This window comes from Panthera leo, chromosome D4, assembly GCF_018350215.1.
Source record: "Panthera leo isolate Ple1 chromosome D4, P.leo_Ple1_pat1.1, whole genome shotgun sequence".
NCBI lineage: Eukaryota > Metazoa > Chordata > Mammalia > Carnivora > Felidae > Panthera > Panthera leo.
In genome coordinates this window covers 8,763,200-8,783,114 of record NC_056691.1, presented here as the reverse complement: position 1 = coordinate 8,783,114, position 19,915 = coordinate 8,763,200, and the positions used below count along the sequence as shown (strand labels likewise).

General features: G+C 45.2%; 1 protein-coding gene and 1 long non-coding RNA gene across 3 annotated transcripts in view; one reads left to right on the top strand and one right to left on the bottom strand.

The window, feature by feature from the left end:
- VLDLR (very low density lipoprotein receptor) overlaps nucleotides 1–6,544 on the top strand; it is a 30,659-nt gene extending 24,115 nt beyond the window's left edge. The window contains exons 13-20 of one of the 2 annotated variants that reach the window (XM_042912913.1): nucleotides 34–152; nucleotides 686–825; nucleotides 1,128–1,269; nucleotides 2,099–2,245; nucleotides 3,110–3,193; nucleotides 3,570–3,650; nucleotides 4,505–4,674; nucleotides 5,552–6,544. In XM_042912913.1, the coding sequence (XP_042768847.1) occupies nucleotides 34–152; nucleotides 686–825; nucleotides 1,128–1,269; nucleotides 2,099–2,245; nucleotides 3,110–3,193; nucleotides 3,570–3,650; nucleotides 4,505–4,674; nucleotides 5,552–5,587 (919 nt within the window). In that variant the 3' untranslated portion in view covers nucleotides 5,588–6,544. The remainder of the gene's footprint in view (nucleotides 1–33; nucleotides 153–685; nucleotides 826–1,127; nucleotides 1,270–2,098; nucleotides 2,246–3,109; nucleotides 3,194–3,569; nucleotides 3,651–4,504; nucleotides 4,675–5,551) is intronic. The other variant, XM_042912914.1, reaches the window with a different exon arrangement.
- Nucleotides 1–19,377, bottom strand: part of LOC122204987 — a 95,855-nt gene extending 76,478 nt beyond the window's left edge. Inside the window, exons 1-2 of the long non-coding RNA XR_006195862.1 lie at nucleotides 19,150–19,377; nucleotides 18,075–18,124 (exon numbers count right to left, since the gene is read on the bottom strand). This is a non-coding gene — a long non-coding RNA (uncharacterized LOC122204987). The remainder of the gene's footprint in view (nucleotides 1–18,074; nucleotides 18,125–19,149) is intronic.
- Between the last annotated feature and the right edge of the window lie 538 nt (nucleotides 19,378–19,915).

Below are 19,915 nucleotides of genomic sequence, written 5' to 3'. Positions count from 1 at the left end.
CTGCTGAGGCTTATCTCATTTAACTCTTCCCAGCTTTGTTTACTGGTCAGACTGGGGAGAACCCGCTAAAATAGAAAAAGCGGGCATGAATGGATTTGATAGACGGCCTCTGGTGACAGTGGACATCCAATGGCCTAATGGAATTACCCTTGGTACGTATGTTCTTCCTTCCTTGACCGCCAATTCTGCAGTTTTCGCTTCTCTCTACAGTTTATTCTGCACTATGGCAGACAGTTCTCTATGGTTCCCTTCGTAGCAGGACTTTTGGAAGAGAGTAACTGAGCAATTCAAGTGGGACAGTGGACTTAACAAATTACTTGCTGCACCACCGCTAGCTTTTATGTCCATTTGGACCCAATAGGTGACATGAATTCAGGGAAGCCTGAACTTGGGCCTTGGAAACTCTCATCCCGTAGGGGCAGAACAACACGCTAGCTTAATACTTCTATATAATGTAACATTTCTCAAGGCAGCTCCTTGGAGAACCTTAGGCACTCCCTTAGTCTCCCAGAATGAATATGTGTCCAGATTCTGCCAGCTGCTTCACAAGGTTTGTGGGACCCCCTTACGAAACTGGGCTGGAGAAGGAACCCATGAGTGTAGAATGTTGGACTTTTTGGATACTTTCAATGGAAGCCAGAGCCGTGACAGCGTATCATGCCTTGACAATTCTTTTCTTCCCCAGACCTTATAAAGAGCCGTCTCTATTGGCTCGACTCCAAGCTGCACATGTTGTCCAGCGTGGACTTGAATGGCCAAGATCGTAGGATTGTCCTCAAGTCTCTGGAGTTCCTAGCTCATCCTCTCGCACTAACCATATTTGAGGTGAGATGTGTGCCTCATGTCTAAGTGTGTACCTCTGAGTTACTGTAGCGTCCTGGGGGAGAAAGAACAGGCACGCGGGAAGAGGGGGCTGGACACTTACAACATGGGACAAGTTCTATGCTGATTTCTTACGGCACTTTAAGAAACCTCAACTTGCATCTTTTATAGTCTGGGACATCCAGTGTCCCAGACCAGTGTTCAGTAAATTTGGTCCATTAAATTGCAAGTAAATGATGATGACTTCAGATAAATGACTTGTGTTAATCCCAGGTACACATGCTCGTTTGGGTGTTCTGTTTTAGGATCGTGTCTACTGGATCGATGGGGAAAATGAAGCAGTCTATGGGGCCAATAAATTCACTGGATCAGAGCTGGCCACTCTCGTTAACAACCTTAATGATGCCCAAGACATCATTGTCTATCATGAACTCGTACAGCCATCAGGTAATGTGGATGAGCACGGCCCGGCAAGGCCACTGTGAGGACAGCAGCATGACGTAGTACCTGCTTGGGTATCGGTAACTCTTTAGCAACTCAACTTGCTCTACAATGGAAAATTTCCCTTCCTTCCCCTCACTTCAAACACTTCAAAGCTGATGTTTTTAAAATTTCTGACTTCTTCAAGAGCTGTAGAACTTCAACTCATGTGTTCCCTTCCAACCCTCAGCGTTCAGTCTTTTATTTCAGGCTTTCCATAACTTTTGGCCGTCAATCTCTTATACTAAGATGATTGTACTATCATCAAATGTAGCTTTATGCCAGAAACTTTCTCTGCCTCCCCATCATGACACATCTTCTATGTAGATCCTCAACCACATCTGTTCATACTATCTCCTGCTCAAAATACTTGACTGGTTCTATGTAACAGAAAGCCTTAGACCTCCCTGTAGCTGGGCTCCTTCCACTTTGTGGGAGCAAGGCAAAGCAAAGACCAAGGATAACATGCTAATCTCCTTCCCTTGAGTCTTCACTATAAGCTTTGGACCAGTAGTGGGTACCTCCTTCCCCCGCCTGCTCCCTCACCACCCACCTGTTCAAGGCATAATCCTTATGCGACTTCCAACAAGTTTCTTTGGATCTGTGGTATCCTTAGAGCATGCTTCCTGTACCCTTATATTTTTTCTTCACTGTACTGGTTGAGCTCCAAGGTTTGACAGATAGACAAGTTTCATCTCCTTGGGGACAAGGGCTCATGTCTTCAGCATCTAGAACAGGGCTCCATGTATAGCAGGCACCAGAATACCTATTTTAAAGGACTTTTATTTCTCAATAGGTAAAAATTGGTGTGAAGAAGACATGGAGAATGGAGGATGTGAATACCTGTGTCTGCCAGCACCACAAATTAACGATCACTCTCCAAAGTATACCTGTTCCTGTCCCAATGGGTACAATCTAGAGGAAAACGGCCGGGAGTGCCACAGTAAGGCTTTTTCCTTTACAACCACCCACGGGACACAACAGTAGGCAACAGAATAAGACACTAGCCATAAAACCAGCCTGGATTTTTAAAGAATTCTGTTCTGATTCTTGGAATAGATTTGGGAATGTATCTGCCACTTGCATGCCAGGGTTTCATGTCTGTACTTCAGAACTGACTTCTAACTCACGTCAGCATCAGGCGAGTCTGTAGCTGACTCAAGAGTGAGTGCAACTATACTGATTTGTACCAGTGAGGCCCGTAACAGCACTGAGCTAGCCAACTTGCAGATAACTAAACCGAGTCTTAATATTTTCCTCCCAAGAGGCCATCATTACAGGAACCCTTACGGCCCCAGTGGGCGATGCCATCTTCTACTCACATTTAAACTTGACTTTCTTCTTTTGTCCTTAGCTTTAGATTGCGTGGCAAATTAAAGTCACTTCTTGTGAGCAAGGAATTCGCAGTGTGAGGCTTTTATTAGCTTGCTAAGGAGTTCCTGCAGAGATTAGGTCAGTTTACTAAGAAAGTCATTGCAAGGCAATCTGACAGTAAGAATAGTACGTTTGCTAATCTGGTTTTGAGAGCGTTTCTTGTAACTTCCAGGACGGTGCTGACAGGGGTAAGTGTGGCTGTGCATCTTCTAGAATTGTCAAATTCCAAATGCTGACTGTTCTGTCCCAAGTCTTACGTGTCTTTGGTTTTGCATGAAGACTTTCTTTCAGCCTTGGCCGTGCAACTTTAGCTCAGCAGCGATTTGTCTGTCTCCCGTGGTGTTAAATAACCATTCTCATGATTTATCTGGACGAAACAGCTAGCCACTCTGGAACCTTGGCATTAACCAGGTTCTTGGTCTTTGTAATTCAGGTACTGCAACCACTGTGACTTACAGAGAGACAAAGGGTTTCGACACAATAGAAAGTTCGCCAACTAGTGGACTAGCTCCTGGAGGTACTGGGCCAGTACTGTCAACCGTGAATCTCAACTAACAGCCACACTCCCTGTATTTATTGCTTATGTAATTAATGCAGCCTGTAACTACTCATTCTGCCCCTGATTGGTAACATGCATTTGAACTCCAAAGACTTAGAGCCTGCAATTCTTAGCCTGTTCTGACTTATTAAGATTTCTGTTAGCAAACTGTTAGTGAAATAGCTGTTCTAGTACGTGCCTCTCAAATACTTGTAGACCAGTTGCTCCTGGTATACAAAGCAGTAGATACTAAACATCAGTAACGAGCACCGGGTATGAGGTGCTCCGCCAGATGGATACATTTCTAAGTCTGAATTCAGGTCCATCTAAACCGATTCCTTTTATTCTCCCGTAGGGATCAATGTGACCACAGCGGTAACGGAGGTCACCATTCCTCCGAAAGGCACTTCTGCTGCCTGGGCCATCCTTCCTCTCTGTAAGTCCATTCCCTACGTACCTGGGTCTGATGAATTTGTTCACCACCAACCAGATGGACATTTCTCATCCATCTAGAGACCCCTCTCCCATGGTCACAGTACTTGTGACCTTGACCGCATTCACTCTGTCCCCAGCATGGCACACGGAGTCCATACCTTTCTCTTCGATGGTATACTTAGCACAGTGACTCACAGTGGTAAATTCTCAGCTATTCCATGAATGGTGCTCATTGCTCTCTACCTCACAGTTGTTAGTCTGGCTCTTCCCCTTTCACAACACGTCCCTTTAGGTAAAGAACACAGGTCTCTTCCCCTCTTTGAAATGTATATGATGCGTCACACATGGGTGACATACAGATACTTTATTGCCTTCCTGAGGAGTTGGAGGACTTGTACAGGGTAAATTAAAAATGGTTAAGAATTATTAAACTCCGGGGAAAGAACTTCTAGAGCAATTTTTGGGCATGAGGATTCTAAAGCACTGGGCTAAAAGGGTCACTTTATCCTCAAATACTGGATTCCAAGCCTAGCTAACACGCGTGGGGGAACACTTGGAAAGCCCTCCAGAAACTTGTGCAATTTTAATTCAGTTGGCCCGGGAAGGGGCCCAGGACTCCACACTCGCCCACATGGCTGTGTGGAGCTTAGCACCCGTCCACAGAGTGACACTTAACCGCTGGTCTGAACTTGTTTCAAGCTCCTGACCCATTTATCTTCCACCATTTAGCCATGCCAACTTCCTAAAACCTAAAATTTGTATTCATGTCACCTATCACCGATCCCTGAACATGACCCTTTTTTTTTGGACGTTTTGAGACTAGAGGCTGCCTAGTCACCTTCTCACTTTTTTCAGTGCTCTTGGCAATGGCAGCGGTGGGTGGCTATTTGATGTGGCGGAATTGGCAGCACAAGAACATGAAAAGCATGAACTTTGACAATCCTGTGTACTTGAAGACTACCGAAGAGGACTTGTCAATAGACATTGGCAGACACAGTGCTTCTGTTGGACACACGTACCCAGCAGTAAGTCAGCTTTGTGTCTTGATACACCATGGCTTGCTGTAGGACTTTCTGGAAAGGAGACGGCTGACTCAAGCTATGGCTGCTTGGGCTGGAAAGAGCCATTGGGATCACAGAGCCACCAAATACATCTACCAACCGGAGAGTAGACAGTCTAGCCTGTTAGAGCACATGCCAGTCAGTTGCTAAGCATCTGCCCCATATAGAACAAGTAAGTCGATCTAAGGTCATCACTGTACTATTGGAGATATTTCTTGGTTATGGAAAATGTATGTACCAACTTATATGAACCAAGTGGCTCCAATTTGAACTGTTAAGGCCGCTGTCTACTGGACACTTAAAAATTAGCACGTCCTATATAGGGGAGTTGGCTTAAAGTCAGTGTATTAAGCGAGATTCGTTTAGCCACCAATACCAAATGCTTGGAAGTGGCCTATCCCACCTACTATAGCTAGCTTCCTTTCAGCAGCAGAGTCAGCTGCTTGTTCTTCAGTTGAAACACAACTGGAGTATTTGGCCTTCACTTAGGGAAGAGTGTGAACCAAACAAGTACTCAGCACTCCCTCTCTCAAGCTCTTGGGCAAAACAAAGAATGGTGGTCAATTGATGGCACACATGTGTCTTTTCCCTGTTCTACTTAAGATCATTAAGTAGAATGGCAGCATCAGTTCCACTGTTTTCTCTGTCTACCAAGTAGATACCAATGGATTCAAGTTAAAATGCATCAAGGACACAACTCAATACTTTTTTGAGATCTGACTTCCTTCGATGCCTCTTTGGTCTCTGAATGACCAGCCCAAAAGCAAGGTCCATTTCAGAGACTGGAGTTACTACCAGTGAGTGACCACCAAGCTCATTCTGTACTCTTTCTCTTCCACAGATATCAGTTGTAAGCACAGATGATGATCTAGCTTGACTTCTGAGACGAGTCTTGACCTTTGAGGTCTAGACCAATACCCTCCCCCCACTTCGGAATGGTAACCGAGCCAACACCTGAAGTCTTTCTTCCTCCAGTCTGGAAGAACATCAAGATATCTTTACATGGATCAAGCTTGTCTACTTGACCGTTTTTATATGACTTTTGTAAATATCCCTGCCCACATTCTACTTCAGCTTTGGATGTGGTTACCAAGTATCTAACCCTTGAACTTCTAGACAGTATTGCCACATCTGGCCAAATATGCACTTTCCCTAGAAAGCCATATTCCAGCAATGACACTTGTGCTATAGTGTAGACCACCTGTACATACATTGTATAGGCCATCTGTAAATATCCCAGAAAACAATCACTATTCTTAAGCACTTTGAAAATATTTCTATGTAAATTATTGTAAACTTTTTCAACGGTTGGGACAATGGCAATAGGATAAAACGGGTTACTAAGATGAAATTGCCAAAAAATTTGTAAACTAATTTTGTACGTATGAATGAAACCTTGGACCTCAGTGGAGGCTTGCAAAGACTGAGTGTTCAAACTACTGTACATTTTTTTTTCAAGTGCTAAAACAATTAAACCAAGCAGCTTACCCACGGTTTGTGCCTATTCCTCTAGGATAAACTTCTATAAACAGCCTGAGTAGAATCAAGCGTTCTAATGAACTATAGAAGCTACGTGATACAGACCTTGATGTTGCATAACTAAGCCTGTAATTTGGCTACTTTCTCTTACAACCAAGTACCAAGAGAACAAGGTACCACTTAATATTTGTTCCCCAATTATTTATTTTGTAAAAGAAGCTGACTTAGCCTATACCTAGGATTCCTCTTGTTCAGGGGGAAGTTCCTTTTCTCATTCATTTGTTCCCTGATCTAGAAACCTGTACTAAGATTTCTGGCAATTCTGCTTCTTCATGCTTAAGTCTCTGTTTTCCGTGTCCTATCATTATATGTAGCTCCAGGATGAGTGCTTCTTGTCCTTGAGCTAAGTATGTTCTGCTTTTATACGTGTACACAGTCTTCCATGAAGAGGGCTGGAGCGGTAACATTCAGTGCCATTCTTGAACTCTAAGGTAGTGGTTCTCAGTGGGGTTAACATCCCCATCCTCTGAGAACGTGTTAAAAATGCAAGTTCTCCGGTCCCTTCCCAGACCTGCCGAATGAGAAACTCTGGGGGTGGGGTCCAGGAATATGTTTCCACAAGCCCTTCAGGTGATTGTGATGTAAGCTAACATTTGAAAAACCACTGTTCCAATGTGACTTCATGGATGACCTGCAGTCCTTGTAATTTTTGAGTCTGGCTGGCATGGATTCCTTCTATGGAAAATGTCTGACATTTTTAGTATGAAGGGCAAATAAGGAATTTGGGTAGAAGAAAAAGCACGGGGCTTTAATAAGTTTTCCATCAGGTTGGCCATTGCCTCGTTTCTCTCAAGTCTCAGGATGTGGGCAAGCAAGGGAAGATAGGAGGCGTGAATTCCTGGGAAGATGCTCTAATTCCAAAATGAGGTGCGGAGTCTGCTGCAGAAGGCAGGATTCCTTTTGGGATTAAATGACCAATGCGGGAGCAAGAGGATGAAGAGGTATTTTGAGATAAGTGGATGACAGATCGGTGGGTGACTCCCATTCCACTTGCACGTGGAATATAAGTGAGGCAGCTGACACCTCGGTTGTGGCTTAGGCAGAGATCAACAATCCAACATGAAGTTGCTTCTGCCATATTGTTTAACAGATACCTGTTGTGATTTTGGTCAGATAGATCAAGGTGAAAGGCATGGGCTTTTGTTGGGGGGTGTGCAATTCCGGAATATAGAAGGAAGAGGCTGTAGCCGTGAAGGCAGGATTCTTCAGCTGTCCACCTGTTACTTCCTCTTCAAATAGTCACTACACTAAAGAGGATGTGGCCTGCCGACATAGGGTATCTGAAGTGCCCATGTGATAAGTAGGTTAGCATTCATCGTATCTGAACTCTGAAGGCCCTTTGGTTGCCTGGTACTTTGACCCTATGCTACAAAACCCACTGATTTATTTTTTTTAATTGGAGCAACACAAAGTTCCCTCCTGGGAAGCTTGAAGATACCAGTGTTTTCCCCCATTACGAGGACTGTGTAGTGCTCATCAACTTTAAGGCCCAAAGCCATAGTTTTTAAGAATAAAATCAAGCATTATTCTCCATCATCTCCTCTTACATTCCAGTCCCACCTGTATTCTTTTAGGTTCAAGGTCCCAGTCTCCAACCTTCTAAGAGTCTCCAACCTCCATCTTTTACCTTGCCCTACCCCCTGTAAGTAGCCAAGGACAGAAACTCTAACTCAAGTGCTGAAGATATGAAGTAATTATGTATTAAGAATAGTTAATATGGCTTGTCAATTCAGCACGCAATGACACTTTATGAAGAACGAGAGCCTTGGGCTTCAGTATCCAAATAAGAGCTATAAAAGTCCTACATGAAACATATTGGCCTAAGTTTGCTATGTCCAGAGAGTTTACTAGACAAGGCAAGAATTAGTTAAGAGGTAAAATATGAAACTTATCAAACAATGATGGAAGATGCTTGGAATCAAGTGAGTCATACACAGTCACTGAAAGTGGGTCCTCCGGAGACTTTAGGACTTGCTGCAAAGACGGGTAAACAATGAGTAAATACATTTGTGGCCCCTGGTAAAGAAATCCAGCTGCGTCCCTGAGTCCAAATTTTTAAGTGGCCTTTGTAAGCTGTCTGTTTGGCAAGCAAGTACCCCCAGTTGTTCAAACAACCCCCTTAAGACATTCTTACAGCTATTTTAAAGCCATGGCATCATCTTCAAGCCTCCAGTGTTCTATTCTTGATGAACACAAGGCAAAAAAAAAAAAAAAAGAGAGAGAGAGACTTCGACTTTGGCACTTACTTCTGTTCCTTGTATCTTTGGAAGTCAGATAGCCCTTCTCAAAAAATGAGAAGACGGGCTTTAAATAGCAAAACTATAGGGCATTGAAAAGGACTAACTCTTCAGTTTAATGCTTAGAAATGGGAGACCTCACTGAAGTATACCTTTTAACTCTCTTCACCCCCCAAAGCAAAAGATCCTGGTGGAGTGTTCCATCTCATTAGTCTAACTAGAGGAATTTTCTAAAATTCTTACCTAGTGAAGAGGTTTATTCTTTTGAACCCAAATGGAAGCTAGAATCCCTGATTTTAGTGGGAGGGAAACTTGCAAATGGCTTATTCACTTTTGCTGTGATAACTTACGTTCGAGAATTTAGAACACAACCTGCTCGTCCTGATCATGGAGTTTGAGCTCCACGGTTTCACAATTAAGCAACCAGCCTGACTCTTTGGAAAAACTGGGAATTATATGATCAATGTCTCAGCCACATCATGGGCCTAAACTGTGGAGGTTCAGGAATATGTAGAAGTAGAAACAGTCTCCAAAGATACCTTGTTTCCAAATATAGGAGACATGAATCTCAAGATTCTACAATGGCATTTTGGGGACTTATTTCTCTCAAGTCAAGCATGGAACTTTTCCAAGTCAAAACGGTTTCATGCGAGGGGGAGTAAAGCCTTCTATGTACATCATCCTTGTCTGCTTTCACAGATCAAAAGCTGAACACGAGTTAGCAGTGAGGTCCTATGCATGAATCCTGGGGGGGTCTGCAGATAAGCTATTAAAGAACAGATGACAGGAGTGTCTCATCTCTACTGTGTCTCCCAAATCCATTGAGCATTTCTGAGCCTGGCTTATTCAAGAAACAGGAACCAAGGGGGACCACCGACTGACAGTCTCCCTGTAAACCTACTAGCGATGATCTCAGAAGGAAGCCCAAGATAGGGTAGGGTGTAGGTGGGTCATGGGCTCTGCAGGGGAGCAGAGCGTCCAGAGTTTGCTCTTCACTTTGCTTAAGGAGAAAGTCACAGATTGGCAGCAAGGAGGTTCACAAGCACTGATGGTGGTGTCGGTCTTGATGTGGTCGTTTGGGCAAGCTGCTAAGCCCTTCTCGAGGTGGACGTGGTGCGGACTGTGTTGCTGTGCCATGGTGAGGGTCAAGTGAGAGTCCACAGAAGGGCTCAGCACAGTGCCTGGCACGTAGCGGGTGTAAGGCGAGCGTTCCCGCTGGAGATCGCTCTCGATGCTATGCCTCCATTTATTCGTTGTGGCACCATCTAGAAAGTGCTAAGTGACTTTACCGGTGAGAGTGACAGTAACTTGACTCATTACTGAGCCTAACATGCACGAGACCTTGTCCCAACTGTTTCCCGCGACACTTGTCTGATGAGACACAGGTGGTGGTATCACCTTTATACAGTTACAAAGTCTTCAAGGCTTACGTGATTTGAATCCTAGAAACGGAGCTGGCGTATCTCTGCCTCGACCTTTTGGCTTTACTGCCTGGGACATGGAAACGAGTTTTTGGTGGCCTGCACAGTGTTTGGATGGCAGCTCACACACTTTGAATCTCCCTTCACTTCTTACCGTATGCTTAAGAATATGCTAGATCGATGCTGGCATGTATTTTATGTGATCTTTATGTATTTTATGTGATTTTATGGGACCTGGGTAGGTCAATGTCTGCATTTTATAGATGGGAAAACTGGGGCCACTGATAACAGCAGATTCCAAACTCTACATGCTTACTGCCATTCCCCTCTCAGAAAAGGAGGCAGAGCTGTGTCAAGGTTAAGATGGATGTCACTCCACACGGTTGCAGAGTCCCCTTAACTACCGATGTTAGGGGTCCTTGAGCAGTTTCCTAGGTGTCTCAGATGCCCTTCGTGGCTGGCGTCCAATATGCGGGCATGCCGGAAGTAGAAAACTAGCGGTCCCTCAGGTCAGCACAGAAGAATATTGTCAGTTACATGCTGTGAGCCAAGATGCCAGAAGTCCCAGCATTATTTTCCTTGGCTGTCTATATCAAGTAGCAGCAGGTTACTGGATTGCAACGTGAAAGGTAAAGATTCTCTGAAGGAAGCGCTGGGCATGCAACATCCCTCCTGTGTAGACAGATACTGGAGCCAACAAGCTGTACTACCCCCTGTCATACACTGTAAGGTTCTCCTAAGGAAAGACATGCCCAAGCAGAGAGGAAGGACAATAACTTGGGTCAACTCAACTGACTGATGGGTCTTAGGTATTCTGGAATCCACCCGACACCTGGGTTTTATCTCAGTTTATACACACGCACTGGGGGAAAGAATTCTTTGGGGGGAAAAATAAAATGACTGGCTTTGAAAAAACGGTCTTGCCCCTTCTAAAATGTCACTCGATACCAAAATGCGATTTAAGAGCATGTAATGCCTCAGGAGTCCAGAGCGTATGATGACGTTCTAACGCTCAGGATCCTCAACTCCTAGAGTCTCGTGTTGGGAACACATCCAGTCCTGCTGACCTGTAGATAAACATCTTTCTTTTATTAATAAACTGTACATGTAACTTAAATAAAAGTTTATTTTTTGAAATAACTGTCATAAGCCTTTCCTTTTTTCCTACAGAACTTAAACAAAAAAAAGCTTTTCCTCACGTCTTTCTCCTTTTTTGCAACTCAATCACTGAAGATGGCTTCGTCGCCCCTTTCTGGAAAACGTCCTCAAAGGATGGAAGATGTCACCTTCCTTGCCATACTTAGAAGTACAGTTAGTGTCTCACCACAAGAAGCAAAAGCCTCACCTTCTCCAACTCCCCCTTCCCACTCCTCCCATGAAAGAAATGAAAATCAAAGCTACTCTTACCAGGGAATATTAGGCCTCCCTGTGCGTGACAGAACAGATGCTTTGTGGCCTAAAGGAGGAAGCCCCCTGGGGTGGCAGGACAAGACTGGTCTTGACAGACAAGTAAAAATCATTTTGATACCTTACCCCCATCATCTAAGTGGTTTGTGTTGAAACTCACCTAGGATTCTCCTGTGGTTTCCTTATCTCTTTTCTTCCCCCTTCCTGTATGTTCATCTGTTTTGTTTCTTAAATTCCACCACAAGAGACTCTTAAAGATAGAGAACAGGGATGCCTGGGTGGCTCAGTTCATTGAGCATCCAACTTTAGCTCAGGTCATGATCTCATGGTTCCTGAGTATGAGTCCCACATCAGGCCCTCTGCTGTGAGCACAGAGACCACTTTGGGTCCTCTGTCTCCCTTTCTCTCTGCCTCCCTCTCTCTGTCTCACTCTCTCTGTGTCTCACTCTCTCTCTCTCAAAAATAAATTAAAAGAGGGCACTGTTGGGATGAGCACTGGGTGTTGCATGCAATCACAGAATTCTATTCCTGAAACCAATATTGCACTGTGTGTTAACTAAAATTCGAATTAGAAAAGTAAAAGAAATTCACATATGACGAACCTTAATGCTTACAAGTCTTAGAGATATTCCATCTGAAATTTTTCCAAGCAGTAGCTCCTGTTGAAATCCTACTGTGTGCTAAACCTTGATATTGGCTCAAGGAATCAGAAACAGTAGTGGCGGTGGGGGGGGGGGGGGGGGGGAGGAGAAAAGTAAGTTGAGGGAAAAAGAAATTGCTCCCGCCACCAAAAAAATCTTTAAAAGCTCCAGAATAAGTCCTTAATGAATAAAAGGATTCACTTCATCAGTGAAAGGTTGAGTGAATACCAGCTGTGCAGTGAGAAGGAAGCAGTGAGTTTGGACCTTTCTTCCACTACTTAATTTGCTACGCCCGCAGGTCAACTGCTTGCCATCCAAGCCCTGGCCTCCCATGGAAGTAACACCCACTCGCGTTGGCTTCTCATAAGAGAAGCAACCGATATCAAGTGCTTCACCCAAATAACTAATGTTTTCCTCTCTCATGCCAAAAAGCCAGGGTTCATTTTAAAAAGAAGGTAAGTCAGGAGCACCAGAGTGGCTCAGCTGGTTAAGCAGCGGACTCTCGATTTTGGCTCGGGTCATGATCTCGTGGTCATGAGTTGGAGCCCTGCATCGGGCTCCGTGCTTACAGCTCAGAACCGGCTTCAGATCCCTTTTCTCCTTTTTTCTGCCCCTCCCCCACTCACTCAGCCATGCTCTCTCTCGCTCTCTCTCACTCTCTCTCTCTCAAAAATCAATACACATTAAAAAAAATAAAATAAAAAGAAGTTAAAATGTTTCACTTGTGCCCTCTTGGAGATCTGATTGTGGTCTGCACATTCACATTCAATCCCATTTGCAAGGGTGTCCCCTTGAAATGCTAGCATTTGGCCGTTGGTTTTTACCCCCAAGAGAGAAAGATGAATCCTCCTGCCTCTGGAGGCTTTGCAGAAAGTCTTGTGTGCACGGCCCTCTGCTGATTAGAGGGCACAGGCTACTGGTTCAATTATACAGAGAGGTCTGTTTCATCAGTGGGAAGGGACAATGCGAAACTCTGCACTGCTCCAGAAGGTCAAGTTAGCATGCTCTTTCGATCCATCAGGCTCCATCATGTGATGGGCCCATAATCTAGGACATGTCGGAGAATGCTAAATTTGGGTTCTGAACATTTAACTAAAGCTGTAGTCTCTCCTTTGGAGACATTTTTGCCTACCTGTTGATTGAAGACAGACCAGATTTTTACACCCATGGTTGCTTATGTTTTCTTACATTCACCTATTTACATGTGAACTTTGCTGAGGATGAGGACTTTTGAAGCCAAAAGCCCATTTGCCTTTTGGGCAGACCCAAAAGAATAGCCCTGTGATTTCCCGAGGAGGGCTTATCAACACTGGACGATGGTTTTAGGTATAACTAAGTTACCAACTGGCCTCTGGGGGGCCTACAGTGACGGATACTAAAGTATCATAGATGGTTTTATACTTCATATGTCCTAGTATGAATGTGCATTATGGGTTAATGCAAAACATTCTTGGATTTTTAATGAAACTGAGGAAGGATGTATGTGGACCAACCCTTCAGAAGGTGCATATGTATGTGCACACACACACACACACACACACACACACACACACACTCCCCACATTCTCTGTCCTCGCTTCACTCATTTGGTCAACACCTCCCATGTACCAGACTTTGTTCTGGATTCTGCGGAACTAGTGATAGGCCCAAGCCCCAAACTTCCCGGGACTCATTCTAGCAGGGAGTCAGGCACAGAACAGACATTTAATATGCCAGATAGTGATAAGAGCTACAAAGGAAAACCAAACAGAGGGACCGAGAATGACAGAATGTGCTGTTTTAGGTACAGTGGTCAAGGAAGCCCTCCAAGGAAGTGACCTGAGCAGAGATGCTGGACCAGGATGTATGGGAATGAGCCACTGAGGACACAGCAGAGGTGGGAGGTCCTGAGGCAGGAACCTGCTTGATCCTTGTATGACAAAGCAAGGCAGCCACGTAGCTGGAACTGGCCATGGTAGAGAGGGAGGAGAGAAAAGCAAAGACCTAGTGGTGTAGGTTTCAAGGGCTATGACTGGGATTTAAGACTTTTGGGGGGTGGGTAGGTGGCTCAGTCGGTTAAGTGTCCAACTTCGGCTCAGGTCATGATCTCACAGTTCGTGAGTACAAGCCCCGTGTCAGGCTCTGTGCTGACAGCTTGGAGCCTGGAGCCTGCTTCAGATTCTGTGTCTCCCTCCCTGGTCTCCCTCTCTCTCTGCTCCTCTCCTGCTCATGGTCTGTCTCTCAAAAATAAATGTTAAGGGGCACCTGGGTGGCTCAGTTGGTTGAGCAGCCGACTTCGGCTCAGGTCATGATCTCACGGTGCGTGAGTTTGGGCCCCACGACGGGCTCTGTGCTGACAGCTCGGAGCCTGGAGCCTGTTTCGGATTCTGTGTCTCCCTCTCTCTGACCCTCTCCCATTCATGCTCTGTCTCTGTCTCAAAAATAAATAAACGTTAAAAAAATTTTAAAAAAAATTTAAAAAAATGTTAAAAAATTTTTAGAAGTCTTTTTTTTAGAGCAAGCAAAAGAGAGACAGAGAAAGTGAGCAAGCAAGCAGGGGAGAGGGGCAGCAGAGAGAGAGAGAGAGAGAGAGAGAGAGAGAGAGAGAGAATCCCAAGCAAGCTCCACACTCAGTGCAGAGCTCTTACATGGGGCTCAATCTCACAACCCTGGGATCATGACCTGAACCCAAATCAAGAGTCTGACACTTAGCCAATTGAGCCTCAGGCTCAGGCACCCCAGAATTTAGCATTTTAAGTGACAGGACATCGTTAGAGGGTTTGGGGGCAGGAGAGAGACTTCCCATCTTAAAGGGATCACGCTGACTGATCTGCTGACATAGATTGCAGGGACATAATGGCAAAAACAGGGAAATCAATTAGCAGGCTACAGCAGGAAGGCAGGTAGAAGGCCATGGCTTGGGCTGGACTGGTGTGGGTGCGAGAAACCTCTACTCCGCATCTGGCCTGCAGGGATGTGCACAGGCTTTCTCCCGGAGTGGCCAACCTATCATGACAGGTGGTCCCTCCTTCAGGAGAACCTAGCTGGTTCCTAGCTCAGCTGTGCTATCTGCACGGTATCAGTTTGGCTGCCCCCCAAATGGGCAGGGGTGACAGGCACCATCCCTGCATCAGTGGACAAACTCAACAAGGCTGCATGGAAGCTGGGAAGCAAGCCTGAATCGAGAAGAAAAGAGCCTGGAGCGTAATTCCCAATTCACCCAAGTACAAGGGTTTCACCTGTTCAAAGGGAGTTCTTTCCTACCTTCAAGGCAGAGCCCTCCCCGGGGTCACAGCTTGGCAGGGTCATTCTGGTACAGAGCTCTGTGCAGGCTCTTAAGTAATGTCCTCTAGAGGCAGGTTTTCTGCAGGCGGCACCATTGACATCTATGTAATGGCTTTAGACGGGATCGAGCAGTTTCCATCTATTCAACTGCTGTCTATTTTCCATATTAACTGCCTTATCCTTAGAGGCACTGGAGAATTCTCCAAACCACTTTCCCTAAGAAACTTCAGGGTCCTGGGTCAAAAGACACCCTAAGGTCACAGAGGCTGGTACTTGTCTGACACAGTTGGTACCAGGCCCCAGGCAGAGAAGAAGAAAAGGTCTATCTCAAGTGACCCAGCAAGGAGACCCCCATCCACCAGACAGCACCCTAAGTCACCCACAGCGTAATGTTCGCTCTCGTAAGAAGGCTAGAAACTCAGCAACAGCCTGTGAACCTTGAGCATAAAAAACAAAAGAGAACACTGTTTTGGAAAATCAAAAGCATCCTAGGATCCTGGTTTTTTCCTGTATGTAGGAAGAAGCAAGGTCAGGCTCTGAAGGGCACCCGTGCATGTCACAGACTAGAAGCCAAATATTAACAAACAGTTCTGAGACCGAAAAAGCAGCCTCTTCTCAGACGTCAGCCCCAGTACCTGCTTCCACTCAGAAAAGAAAACCAAGCTTCTTTATCTCAGGATCTGGGATCCTCCCACAAGGAGGCGGCTGAGCATAGAGGCTACGTGCTCTTCTCCTCGCTTCTCCCTCCCGGCAGCGGGCACTGTGTTCCAGGCCTCTGTGAACGCTCTCCATTAGGGGGCAGATAAGATTTCAAGGGGCCTAATTTATAGTGCCAATTTGCCTACAGTGGCACACCAGTGAGTTCTCTCAGAAACCCAGGGAAGTTGGGCTGGGAAAATGTTACTTTCAACCCAAACTGACTGTAGCTCCTTTTGTCCTGGGAGAGGGCTGGCAACATCCTTGGGAAGGGAAATTTCTATATTGTGAATAGAGGAGGAAAACCTTTGGATTCACCAAGAGAGTCCCCAGCTGAGGGTGGGGGACCTCCCTCCCCTCTCTAAAGATGGCTGAATGGCACTGTACCCTGAGAGGGCTTGGACCAGGGGTGGGGAAGGGATGGGAAGGACCAAGGCGGTACACCGTGGATGTTGGGGCTCAAGCTGGCGGGCCACAGGAACATGTCACCTACAACTGTGGACAGGTCACATTCTCTGTGCCCCCAACCCAACGCTCTCACATCTCCTGCCCTCTGGTCAAGTTTATGGCACCGTGACGGCTGGTGGGACTGGCTTTTGATGAAAGTCCTAGAAAGGAGCCCAGGCCTAGGTCTGGGCTGACACGGCAGAACAAGGAATGGACTTTCAGAACAATCCAGTAACTCAAATGAACTTAGGAGTTGTGAGAGCTCAGATCCACAGAGTATAACGCTTCCAGAAATCTCTGGTGAAGAAAGTGGACTTTCCACGGGATGGAGAATGGAAGTTCCAGCCCACACTATCTGGTGCTTAGGGGGCAGAGTGACTCCATCTGATGTCATGAATTATTAACTTTATAAGGTGAGATCAGGTGGCTTTTTGGATGCTGTACTGCTTGCAACCCCCCGTTAAACACCACCCCTCCCCCAAACTCACACACAGGGTTGCTTCATACACAAAACTGTCCCTTTTCTCTGCTCTCAGTGTCTTCTTGTCTTTATCACTTGGCTCTTACTCTCCAAGATTCTGTTCAGGTATCACCTCCTCCAGGAAGGCTTCCCTGTTGCCCCAGTTTGAGTCACAGGTCTCGTGCCTAACCAGCATTCTATAATAACATGCACACCATTAGACTGAGATTGCCTATTTTTACGGGTGGCTTCCTGAGTGAAATACAACTGCTTTAAGAATGGAGCATTGGTGGGGCGCCTGGGTGGCTCAGTCGGTTGAGCGTCTGACTTCGGCTCAGGTTATGATCTCATGGTCTGTGAGTTCGAGCCCTGCTTCGGGCTCTGTGCTGACAGCTCAGAGCCTGGAGCCTGCTTCGGATTCTGTGTCTCCCCCTCTGCCCCATCCCCACTCACACTCTGTTTCTCTCTGTGTTAAAAATAAATAAAACATTTTTAAAAATTAAAAAAAAAAGAACGGAGCATTGGTAAACTTTGTGGCCCCTCCCACAGCACATATACTGCAAAGTTAAGCACTTTTTAAGTGCCCCAATACTATTTGTTAAGCTACATTGATCCCACGAATACAAGCAATATTTTGTTAGCAAGCATACCAAAGTTTAGGCCTTCAATTGCACCTTTTCTCTCACAAGAAGTTCCCTTAAGAAATCATTTATCTATGGGAATGAAATCCCATACCCCACACAAATTGGAGGTCCTTCTGTGAACATACATTCAGGGAGCACAAAGCTCCTTGGCACACATATCATTGTAGCAAACCTTCCATCCTTGAGGGTAGACTTAATATTTTGGAACAGGAAAAATCACTGCGTGTTCCGTCAGGGAACACGGTAACTTAACACGCCAGTTAAGAGTATTTGGAGACTCTCCATGGTGGTCCCAACAAGAAAACCTTACAGAACACCCTTAGAGCCAAAGGCGCCATCTTTGAAACGAACGCACAAGCAGCCAAGGGGATTACGCCAAATGCGGTAACACTCACCTCAGTTTCTATATCCCTCGGAGACCATTGAAAACCTATCCTGATACTTGAAAATCACACCGGTTACTTCATTTTTGTCTTCAGACTTGATTTGCCAACTAAATACCTTATACAGCATGGCTACAAAAATTCTTGATCCCACAAGCCTCCGCGTGCTCTAGGACAGGAATTTAAAAGATCCACCCTCCCATCTTCATTTTGCCACTTACCCACCTTATAATCCCAGTAAATTCTCTTTCATCTCCAGGCCTTGATGTCTTCATCTGCAAAATGAGTTAATGATAAAATCTGCCTTAGTGATCAGAGTGCTGAAAGTTGACATTTTTCAATCTGTGATGGTTTTTCAATCTGTGTGTATTTGTTTGTTTTGGGGGGGGGGGGCAAGTGTGAGCAGGGGAAGGGCAGAGAAAGAGGAACGAAGAGAATCTCAAGCAGGCTCCACACTGTCAGTGCAAAGCCTGAAGCAGGGCTCGAACTCACAGACTATGAAATCATGACCTGAGCTGAAATCAAGAGTCTGATGCTTAACTGACTGAGCCACCCAGGTGCCCCCTGCCCCTGTAAACAACTACTCCATACACAGCAGTGTTCCGGGTACTCTGAAAAAACACATAGATAATAGAGACACAGCCCCTCTTTCTTACACATGCAGTTAAGTAACAAGACAAAGAAAGCCATGTTTAATGGGCACCAGATCAATATGGCAGGCAGACAACATGCTCTCAGGGAGCTCAAGAAATGGAAAAATCTTTGGGGACTGCAGTGGTAGCAGAAAGAAGGAACTATGTCTACACCCATCAGAGTAATGGTTCTTCAAGAAACACACTCCTCTTTAAAAGTATAACCGAACAGGGGTGCCTGGGTGGCTCAGTCGGTTGGGCATCTGACTCTTGATTTCAGTTCAGGTCATGATCTCACAGTTTGCAAGTTCAAACCCCGCGTGGGGCTCCACACTGACAGTGCAGGGCCTGCTGGAGATTCTCTGTCTCCTTCTCTCTCTGCCCCTCCCCCACCGGTTCTCTCCCTCAAAATAAATAAACAAACTTTAAAAAAAATGTCTACCAAAACCAAAAACCACTCCCAGAAAGGAACATACGTACTCACAAATTTTTATTTTTCATTTCATTTAAAAATGCCCTCACCCCAAGTTAGGAATTTCTAATTTATACATTTAAGTAAACTCACATTTTCTATGACTATCTCCTTTTTCCCTAAGATTCTATTCATCAGGTCTCTGAAACATCATCCAAACAGTGTATTAAATGGACTGAAATAATATCTTACTTACCAGCAAAACACAATGGTTCTTTCTCAATGGAAACGTAACGTTTGGGAATTTCTTTCTAAAATGTTCAAATCCAGGGGAGTAATACTGGCTTGCCCTGTGTTATGATGTACCAGGTATGTGTGTTTTGAGTACCGCAAGCTGGTAAGCTCTTAATCACCATATCCGTATTTTCATTCCGGAGAAGCAAGGTGCCATAAAGGGAAAAGCACAGAAGCCAGACTTCAGAGGTTTGAATTCCAATCTTTGCTTTGCCACTTATCTCCTTTATAATCCTAGGAAATTCTCTTCATCTCCAAGCCTCCATTGCTGCAACTGTAAAATAAGTCAATGAAAAAATCTGACTTAGTCCCTTCCACATACATGTTCTAAGGACCAGATGGGATAACAGATGTGTACTACCCGTATGTGAGTTTGTTCCCCACCCCCCACCCCCCCCAGGGCTGTTTGGAAGAAAAGACATTTTCCTTGCACACAATTTGCAGGTTGACTTCCCAGAAAGAGAGTTTATGGAAGTTTGACATCACGGATGTGTAGTTTACAATGAAAATCACTGTGCAGGATTTTCTGTTTAAAGTAACACCACCCATGTTGACAATGCTAAGTCACTCACACGGATGCCAAGTGAAAGCCGTTCCCCAATCCACCGAATTTTCCATTGATGTCACCTGCGCCTCCCTCCCAATGGCACATTATATTAGAAAGGTGTGTGCCAGCTTTTCTAATATGTAGGCATCGTTTGAGTTGCAGGGCAGAAAAGTGCTTCAAG